The sequence below is a fragment of the Phyllobates terribilis genome, unplaced genomic scaffold (assembly GCF_046119375.1).
Source record: "Phyllobates terribilis strain yellow unplaced genomic scaffold, ASM4611937v1 Scaffold_5__5_contigs__length_657084704, whole genome shotgun sequence".
NCBI lineage: Eukaryota > Metazoa > Chordata > Amphibia > Anura > Dendrobatidae > Phyllobates > Phyllobates terribilis.
This window is the reverse complement of record NW_027362765.1, coordinates 25,242,947-25,253,601: the sequence shown is the minus strand read 5'-3', so window position 1 is coordinate 25,253,601 and position 10,655 is coordinate 25,242,947. Positions and strand designations below refer to the sequence as shown.

Here is a 10,655-nt window from a genome sequence, read left to right as displayed (position 1 = left end):
TAATTCCACATGTGTTAATTCATAGTTTTGATGCCTTCAGTGTGAATGTACAATTTTCAAAGTCATGAAAATACAGAAAAATCTTTAAATGAGGTGTGTCCAAACTTTTGGTCTGTACTGTATGTTTATGTACGTAAATCAGATCCCCTCTGAAGCGTCATTTTTCTAAGCTAAACAAGCTCAATTTTTTTCAACCTCTTATCATAAGAGAGGTCTTGCTTAAAAAATAAAAGGACATTCAAGAATAATGCCACCATATAGTAGAAGTCCGATATCTCATAATAATTATGTCATGTATGTGGTCTATTTCTCTTCCAAGTAGACAAAATCACAAGTTACATTCCACACATAAAACTGTCTAGAAAAGGCGGTAATTGTGCCCGTAGTGAGGAGAAAATAATGCTGTAAACGTCACTGACTCAGAAGTTTCCATGTTACATTTTCACTCCGGATATCACTGTACAATAGCCTATCTTTAAGCTCTACATAAAAGCCTATAGAGGGGAAAAAAGCACCAAAACCGCACAATTCAGGAGTAAGTACAAGTAATAAGCGCAGAATGTATTTGTGTCATGTGGTGTAGACACCTGTAGAAAAAAAACACAGCACGTATAATACGTGTGAATATCGCCTCAGCGTTAAATTATTATTACATTTTTTAATGGGTTTAATGGAGAAAAAAAATCAATCATTCCATTTTTTTACCGATCACCATAAATAATCAGATTGTTGTGTTGTACGCGTCGTTACGATTACAAGGACACCAAATAGGTCTGTTCTTTGCTGATTTGTGATGTTTATTATTTTTAAAAAAGCATATGAAAAATAACACTTATTGTTTTTCTCTATTTTTTAGTACTTATAAGCAGAAAAAAAATAGACTTTCTTTACTGCTTGACTAAAGGGACATAGCAGTGTATTTCTATCTAAAGATGTATCTCTATGTATCAGTATTATCTGTCTGTGGGTTCAGAGTCATCAGTGCAACTTCAGGTATACAAAATACTCCTAGGCTGATCAGTGCAGGCTGTGGCTCTTAGCAAAAGTTTGTAGTGATGGAGGTTGTGTGTTTGATTCCCTTGGAGACCAAATCACAAGAAATGAAGAGAACAGAGTGAGTGGAAGTTGGGACAAAGACCTGACGTGTCAAGGCAGTGGGACTACCCCATCAAATCAGAACAGCCCAGCTGGTGACTGCCCCTTCAAATTGGGACAGTCCTATTGAATCTGGGACGGATGGGAGCTATGAACATAATGTTTCTACAGTAACGAGTAGAGATAAAATGGAGCTGTCTTTCTTTCGGTGTACCTCAAATAAACATGGAGACATCTTTCTCTTTCTGTATACCTCAAATAAAATGAAGGCAGCTCTATCTCGATTTAACTCAGATAAAATGGAGGCGGTTCTCTGTCTCTTGAGGTGTACCTCAGATAAAATGGACGTGGCTCTATCTCTCTCTTGTTGTACCTCAGATAAAATGGAGGCCTTTCTCTCTTGTGGTGTACCTCAGATTAAATGTAGGCGGCTATATCTTTGTTGTAACTCATATAAAATGGAGGCGTCTCTTTCTCTCTCGGTTTATCTAAGATAAAATAAAGGCGTCACTCTCTGATAAAATGGAGAAGGCTACTGTAGGTATACTGTAACTAAAATAGAGGGATCTCTGTCTCTATCATAGGCAGGGGCATTGCTAGGTAATTAGTTCAGGGTCCTGGATCCCTGGATAGGAAGAGCACTGCCCCGAGTCTCAGGTTAACTTTCGTAAATAAACTTTATTTGTGAATACAACCACGCACACATGTGAATGTGCCTAACCGTCCTGCATGGTGTGTGCATATGATTAGCTGTGAAGCTCCTCCTCACCACTCCATAGTCCTCGTCGGCGCTAATCACAGGAGAGGTTTCCCTGGTGCAGAGTGATTGCACTGTGCCCATGACGAGGGAGAAAAGGAAGAAGTGGGCGGGGCCAAGTATCTAGGTGCCAGTGGATGAAACTACTGAGGAGATGGGAGTAACATCCCGGCACTAGAGTTCTAGTTCTCTTCCTCTCTGAAGAGATAAATTGCATATTTAATTTCCCAGAGGAGCATGCACAGCTTATAAGTCTCCTCACTCTGACATGCCAGGCCAGCCATAAGGAGAAACGTTACCCCTTAGACCACTGAGGAGAGGGGAGAAACCTTAAATCACTTTCCCCTTTCCTCCCTATTCACACACACAGGGGCCCCCTCCCTCTTCTAATGTTTCCAGCAGTTCGGATGGTGGACGTGTGCCGGGATAGTGCATTATTTACACAAGGGCTCCCGCAGGCTGCTGATTCCTAACTACATGACCAACCCCGTCCTTTCCTTTCCTGTCCTCTGTGATGAAGAAAAGAGTGAGTATATATGTACAGTATATACAGTACAGCATGTGCATGTCACCTGTGTATAGTGTGTGTGTGTACAGGTAGTATGTGGTAATGTGTGTATAAGAACATTCTTATGTCGACGACCATCAGGAGACGGTGATTCAGACTCTCCTGGTCATGCTGCACTCTCTGTGAACCGGAAGTGGCTTTTGTTGTGTAAGTCCATGGGATTTTGTTATGACGCTCCGTAGACCACTGTAAAAGCGACTTCTGGGTGAAAGAAAGAGAGCAGCCACGTCACTCAGAAGAAGAGCAGAACATCTCTGGACACTGGAGAAGACTTTGATAGATGAGTATGTTAAAGGAACCCTGTCAGCAGGCTTTTCACATATGAGATAAGGCCAGTACCTGTAAGCCCTCTTATACAGCGTTTTATAATGCTGCATGTGATGAACCTGTAGCCGCCATCTTGGTAATGATAAATCATATCCAGGGATGGCCACACTTCAGCAGCCCCCACCCTTGGGACCTTCTGTTAAAACGTCAACTAGATAGTTTCCCCCCATCCAGGCTCCTGTAAGATAAGAAGCCTACTTAACACTTGAATGCTAGGAGCTTCAAAGACTTCGAGAGGAAACACAGCCAGCAGGGGGGGGTGCTTCGTCTATCTGTACCTGACCATTTGTCCCATAGGACTAGTTTCTTTGTCTGTCACAAGCATGGAGGCATAAGATATAGAAACATGAATAGTACACGCATGTTGCGTGGGATGGGCCAATAAAAAAATATCACGGCGTCCCGGAGCCATTGCGCACACAAGCCTCCGCGGTAGACGTTTGTACGTGCTCTGGAAGCCAAGATATAGCGCGGAGCCATTCCTGAGGACCGTATGGTATCATAATTGATATCAAAAGGTCGGTTACGGCGGCCCGAATCCATGGGAACCCCTGGGGGTATCATGAGACCATCCCAGAAGAAGTTATTGGGTTCCATAGAATTTGGGCTTCTGATCGAAGTTAGACCTGAGGGTGGAGACTGAGCCAGCTGACCTCACCAGCAGTGGGCGGGACGGGGCAGGTAAGATAGCAGGACAGACAAGAGACAAGTCAGTCTTGACCCAAGAGTGGTGTGCTGAACATCTGAGCACCAGCTGAGGCCACCAAGGGGAGGAGCAGTTTGACCATGCGGTGGTAGGCCTCAGCCTGTAACAAAGAACCGTGCCTGCGACCGCAGAATCCTCTCCCTGCGTCACAAGAAAATCAAGAAACCGGTAACTGATATGCTGTGGTGATTCTGTGTGTTGTATTCCATTGTTGTATAGTTTAGCCTGACCTTATACCTGTGTATATTTAGTTGTATATCGTGTATCTAGTGTATTATTATAATCAATTACCTCAAGTAATTGTGGGCCTGCCTTTTATTCTGCATAACGAACGCACGTCCGTGTGAGCTCGGCTCAAGCCAAAAACGCTACCCAGGGTTGGTTCCTGACCCGATATAGGCCCATTCACGGACTGGGCGTATATCTAAAATAGGGACTGGTGGCAGCATACCAACTGGGGATTGGGGAAGGCTGGTAGTGACGGTCGGAGGTTCAGATATATATATTCCTGGCGCGGCCAAGGAAGATATATATACCGCCCTCACTACAGAGGGCCCCGATACCCAGTAGGTTACAGGACAGTCTCCCTGGCGACCGCTTATCCTAGGTGCAGTTCCTTGACTGACCTGAGGCTAAGAGGGCGCTAGCGAGTTGTGCTGTGTAGTGACGTTACGGTTTAGTGACGTTGAAGGGATAACACACTACCGTGTTCCCTGCGCTGGTTGCAGCTTCCTGGCACTACTTTCTCTAGGTGCAGTACCTTGACTGACCTGAGAGGTAAGGGGGCGCCAGAGAGCTGCACCCACCGGCCGGCTTTCATCACACTGCATATACAAGGAAAATCAGCATTTGATACACTTCCGATTTTGCAAGTTTTTCCACCTACAACTTCAGAGACAGAATCGTAACAAAAAAAAAATCCAGAAAATCACATTGTATGATTTTTACATTATTAACCCCTTTAACTCCGAAGGTGGTTTGCACGTTAATGACCAGGCCAATTTTTACAATTCTGACCACTGTCACTTTATGAGGTAATTACTCTGGAACGCTTCAACGGATCTCACTGATTCTGAGACTGTTTTGTCGTGACTATTTTACTTCATCATAGTGGTAACATTTATTCTATATGACTTGCATTTATTTGTGAAAAAATTGGAAATTTGGCAAAATTTTGCAATTTTCAAACTTTAAGTTTTCATGCCCTTAAATCAGAGAGATATGTCACACAAAATAGTTAATAAATAACATTTCCCACAAGTCTAATTTACATCAGCACAATTTTGGAACCAAAATTTTTTTTTTGTTAGGAAGTTATAAGGGTTTAAAATTGACCGGTGATTTCTCATTTTTCCAACAAAATTTACAAGACCATTTTTTTAGGGACCACATCACATTTGAAATCAGTTTGAGGGGTCTATATGACAGAAAATACCCAAAAGTGACACCATTCTAAAAACTGCACCCCTCAAGAAGTTTATTAACCCTTCAGGTGCTTCACAGGAATTTTTGGAATGAGGAAGAAAAGAATGAACATTTAACTTTTTTTCCACAAAAATTTTACTTTAGACCCATTTTTTTATTTTTGCAAAAGGTAACAGGAAAAAAATGGACCCCAAAATTTGTTGTGCAATTTCTCCTGAGCACGCCGATACTCCATATGTAGGACAAAACTACTGTTTTGGCGCACGGTAAGACTCGGTAGGGAAGGAGCGCCATTTGACTAGTGTTGAGCCACCCCCGTAGTGTTCGAGTTCGGTTCGGTTCGTCGAACACCCGTGTGTTCGCCGAACTGTTCGTCGAACACCTTCGAACACCGTTAAAACCAATGGCAGGCAAACAAAAACACATAGAAACACATAGAAAACACCTTCAAAGGTGTCCAAAAGCTGACAAACTGCTCAGAAGACACAACTAACACATGGAAAAGTGACAAGTACATATAGTCATGCGAAAAGAAAAGAGGTGGAGGAGTAAAAGGAGGGGGAGACACAAATATAGGCATGTCATGCCCTTCTAAAATCCAAAAAGTGAGAAGCCGACACGTTCAGTCCGCTCCTGCCCGTGCCACCTCCGTGTCGCCGGGTTTGTGCCAGAGCCGCGGTGAACCCTGACGGCCAGCCCCCCTCTCCCAATACTGGTGCCTGTCCACTGGTGGGTCGAGCGAGCCCCCCTGTGGTGGAGGCAGCTCTAAGCTTTTTAATTTAAATTGTCTCTCTAATTTGAATGAATACACTTTAAATCCATTTACAAGGATCTATTGGAGGGCAAGTCTCATGCCAGCAGCCGCGTAATTCCAGCTCCAGTAGCGTCCACTAAAGCTGCTGCAGTTAAAAAGCTTTTATAAGGATCGAGCTCGGCTGTCCACCACAAGGCATCCTACTGCCAGTCCCAGCCCCTATGCCTTGGGGTGCCTCCTGATGCTCTTCACTGAGTATCCCGTGGTCCCGAAGCATTTCCTTTCAAAAAATTAAGTGTCCAAACTACAGGTGGTGTAGCTTGCTTAACAGCCGGGATAATCCGCTGACTAGCAGACACTGCTACTAGGCACAAAGTATTTCCTGGGCTAGATGCAGTTAAAAATTTGTAATTAGATACTCTCGTTGGATGCTGAGAAAGCATTCCATAGAGTCTCCTGGCACGCCATATATGATTCTCTTAAAAAGCTTGGGGTAGGGGTCTAGGGGACCCTTTTATAGCCAAAATCACGGCCCTGTATCACAATACGTCACCTAGGCTGAAGATAAATGGAACTGTAGCACCCTGAGGGCTCGGTTGCTACAGAGGTATTGCACCTCACCCAGAGGTGTGATATCTCACTCTCAGGTAAGGATGGAGTGTGGATCAGGACCCGACACCTGCATGCATTACACCACATTGCCGTGGGGCAGGGCGACCAATATGCCTCTGAGATGGGCACGACAGTCCCTGTCCCTGGCTGGCGTGGGGGGAGGGAACACTGAGGAAGGGGAACCCTGTAGTGCAGGAGCAGGGAGGAAGCAGTTCCTGGGTGCATTGAGAAGGGAGTATAAAAGGTGGGCACCATCTTAGTTCAGTGCAGAGAAGTCTGAGCAGAAGTGGCAGGGAGCAGGGGCTCTGCAAGAGCTCTGCTCCGGAGGCGGGCCTAGTAACAGAGGCCCAGGCCTGGAAGAGGGAGAAGGAAGGAAGAGGAGTGGAGAAGGCTCCAGGAACGAGGAATGAAGGGATCCCAGGGGTGCGGACGGGCGAGTTGCCACCGCACGCCCGAATCCACCTGCGTGGAGGGGTCAGGCCAAAGGGGGAGACCGGTCCCCGAAACTAGTGGAGGCAGGAAACGACCCTCAGCTAGAAACCGGAGGCTCTGACATTTTATGTGGCGCAGCCCCTCGCTACACCCGCTAGGAAGGCACCACATAGGGTCAGGGAAACTGGCGCCAAGTTTACCAAGAGGAGGCCCGAGGCAGCCGGACAGAAGGGTTGGTAAGAAAGGCCAGACAAAGGACACACAAAGGGGGTCCTGTGAAGCGCTCCAAAGTTATCTGGGAGTTGTCTGAGCCACTCACCTGGTGAGCACAGTACGACGTGGGCAGCTGTTACCTGCAGACGTGGTCTGGATAATAAGAACTGTGAGTAAAGGCCCTGGACTGCATCACTGACTCCGTGTCGTTACTGCTGCTGCCCTGCACCATCACCCCCATCCTCCGCATACACTGCCCTGAGGCTATACTCCTCCCGTGGGAAGTTATGCTACGCTCTGCTGCACCCACAACACCAGCCTCAGCGGTCTGCCCTGCAGCGGCGGTTCACTCTGACCGCAATCCACGGGTGGCGTAGTCGGACATTTAAACATCAAAACCACATAAATAGTTCCGCCACTGGTTTGACCACCCTGAGCCACGGAACAGGGTCGCCGCCACGAAGACTACAACCACCAGCATCCACCAAAAAGGGTCCGGCTCCGGGTGTCCCAAGGCCCAGGGGGTGCATCAGAACATTTTCATCACCTTTCACAATCACCAATGGGACAAGGCAGGGATGTCCTCTGTCCCCTCTCTTATACATCCTAATGACGGAGCACCTGCTCTCATCAATTCGCCATAACCCCAATATTAGGTGGATTGAGGTGGGAGGCACCGAGTACAAGTGCTCTCTATTTGCTGATGATGTCCTAGTATATATCACTCAATCACATATATCCATCCATGCTGTTATGGCTGAAATAGATCACTTTGTTACATGGTCAAATTTTAAAATCAATGCAGCGAAGTCTGAGGCCCTCGATGTCTCCCTCCCCAAATCCATATAGGATTCCATCCAGTCCAACTTTCCCTTTGCCTGGCCCTCACAGGGTATCAAATACTTAGGAATTCCTATTCATAGAGACCTCTCCCATCTATGTTATCTTAATTTTGGGCCCTTTATTGAACAACTCCATACAGACCACGGTTGGCAAGTTAGAACTGTAAGATTCACTACGTGAACCACTGGTGTTTTGTGGAAAAGCACATGTACACTGTGTTCCAAATTATTATGCAAAAAGTGTTTAGGAGTGATAAGGGAAGAATTTGTTTGTTTGTCAGTTAAACTCATTGATGGTGATGTGTGTCAGGGCTCTTTATATCACTGTAAGCAATTGCAGACACCTGTGCTAATTAGTTTGGCAGGTGTGTCCAATGAAAGGCAAGACTACTTAAGAAGGCTGTCTCACATTATTAAGCAGCCTACATTTTCTGCCAAAATGGGAAAGAAAAAGGATGTGTCGGCTGCTGAGAAGCAACAAATTGTGGAGTGTTTAGGTCAAGGCATGACTACAATCAACATTGTGCGATGATCAGGATGAAGTGTCTTGGCAATCAAGAAGTATGTAGCTGATTCACAGTACACACGTGTGCGTGCTGTTAAGGGCAAATTGAGGACTCTTTCCTACAGGCAATTACGTCAGGTTAAAAGAGCAGCGGCAAAAAAGCCTTGTCATAGCAGCAGACAAGTTTTTGAAGCTGCTGGTGCCTCCAACGTCCCCCGAACAACAAGATGCAGGGTCCTTCAGAGGTTTGCAGCTGTGCATACGCCATCCTGTCGACCTCCTCTATCCACTTCACACAAGCAGAAACGGCTCCAGTGGGCTAAACATTACATGAAGACTGATTTCAAAACTGTTTTGTTCACGGATGAGTGCCGTGCAGCGCTCGATGGTCCAGATGGATGGAGTGGAGGATGGCTGGTTGATGGACACCCCACACAAACACGGCTACAGCGCCAACAAGGAGGAGGTGGAGTAATGTTTTGGGCTGGAATCATGGGGAGAGAGATTGTCGGCCCCTTTAGGATCCCTGAAGGCGCTAAAGATGAACTCCATAATGTATGTGGATTTTCTCAAACAGTACTTCCTGCCATGGTTCAAGAAGAAGAACCGTGTATTTCACAGCAAGATCATTTTTTTGCATGATAATGCACCATCTCATGCTGCACATAAAACATCTGCATCTCTGGCTGATATGGGCATAAAAGGGGACAAACTTATGGTCCCCTGACCTCTACCCCATTCAGAACCTCTGGAGCATCATCAAAAGGAGTGTCTATGATGGCGGGAGGCAGTTCACATCTAAGCAACACCTCTGGGAGGGTATTCTGTCCTCATGCAAAACAATTGAAGCAGAAACCATCCAAAACCTGACAAATTCAATGGACGAGAGAGTTCAGAAGCTCCTTTCGAACAAGGGGTCCTATGTGAAAATGTAACATCACCTAGAATAAAGTTTTGAGTTGAAAACTGTTTGATTTCAGTTTCTAATAACCCGCTAATGCTTATAATTTCAAAAATGACCATTTTTTTGGTCTTTATTAAAATGAAAAGGTTGATCGAAAAGTTTGGGGGATCTAAGAGTGTGGCAACCCAGTAGTCATGATTACTTCGAATTCTGACAATATGAGGGTCATGTTGCAGGTAGTGCAGCAAGAAGGCACTTATGTGTCTTGCGCATCTCGGAGCCCCAAAATTATTTTCCGGGCTAGATGCAGCTAAAAATTATTATTAATTTTAAATCTGGTGGAGCTTAGTATAGATGGCCTAATAGGATCAGTGCTGCACACTGCTACAAAGCCCAAATTATTTTCCAGCCAAGATACAGATAAACATGATTAGTAATTTTAAATCTGGTGGAGCTTATTATAGATGGCCTAATAAAATCAGTGCTGCACACTGCTACAAAACCCAAATTATTTTCCAGCCAAGATACAGATAAACATGATTAGTAATTTGAAAGCTTAAAACGGTTGGTAGGGTGATTTTAACCAATCATCAAGCTTTTACTCTCCCCAGGATGACACAGGGGTAGAAAAGTCGTTTCGGATCCATGATTTGTTCATCTTTATGAACGTGAGTCTGTCTACATTATCAGTGGAGAGCCGCGTGCGCTTATCTGTCAGCACACCACCAGCAGCGCTGAACACACGTTCAGACAGAACGCTGGCTGCGGGGCATGACAAGATCTCCAAGGCGTAAGTGGCTAGCTCCGGCCATTTATCCAGATTGGAAGCCCAACAAGAGCAAGGGTCCAGTGACACAGTCATGGCTTCAATGTTTACTTGGAGATACTCCTGTACCATCGTCTCTAGGCGTTGACTATGTGTCAGACTTCTTGTCTCCTGTGCTCCTGTGGCCTTGCAAAGGATGGGCTAAAAAAGTGTTGAAATGATTCCGCAAAATTGATGTTACCAGCAGATACTGTGGTTCTGTTACGGTTTGAGTGCTGAACACTTGACGGTCCCACGGTTGGCAAGTTGGAACTGTGAGATTCACTACGTGCACCACTGGTGTTTTGTGGAAAAGCACATGTAAGATTCTGCAACAGTCTCTGCTGATACTCCTGCATGCGTGCATCCCTTTCTATGGCAGGAATAATTTCGGCAAATTTACTTTTGTACCGGGGATCTAACAGTGTGGCAACCCAGTAGTCAGGATTATTTCTAATTCTCACAATTCGAGGGTCATGTTGCACGTAGTGCAGCAAGAAGGCACTCATGTGTGTTGCGCATCCAGGAGCACCAAGTCCCTGTTGTGTTGGTGGCAAGGTAACAATCATGCTTCCTTCCTCTGTCCTCTCCCCCCAACCTCGCACAACAGAAATGTGATCAAGGTCTCCCTCATCTGATGAGTCTTCCATCAGTTCGTCCTCCACTTCTTCCTGGGCTCCTGCACCTTCCTCACTAGTTTGGCTGCTACC

General features: G+C 45.6%; 1 protein-coding gene across 2 annotated transcripts in view; it reads left to right on the top strand.

Moving 5' to 3' along the window:
• The first annotated feature begins 1,882 nt into the window (after positions 1 to 1,882).
• The window catches only part of LOC141271767 (uncharacterized), a 94,799-nt gene continuing 86,026 nt past the window's right edge, over positions 1,883 to 10,655 (top strand). Inside the window, exon 1 of one of the 2 annotated variants that reach the window (XM_073681890.1) lies at positions 1,883 to 2,378. In XM_073681890.1, the coding sequence (XP_073537991.1) occupies positions 2,367 to 2,378 (12 nt within the window). In that variant the 5' untranslated portion in view covers positions 1,883 to 2,366. Of the gene's footprint in view, positions 2,379 to 2,555; positions 2,705 to 10,655 lie in introns of those variants that run through there. The other variant, XM_073681891.1, reaches the window with a different exon arrangement.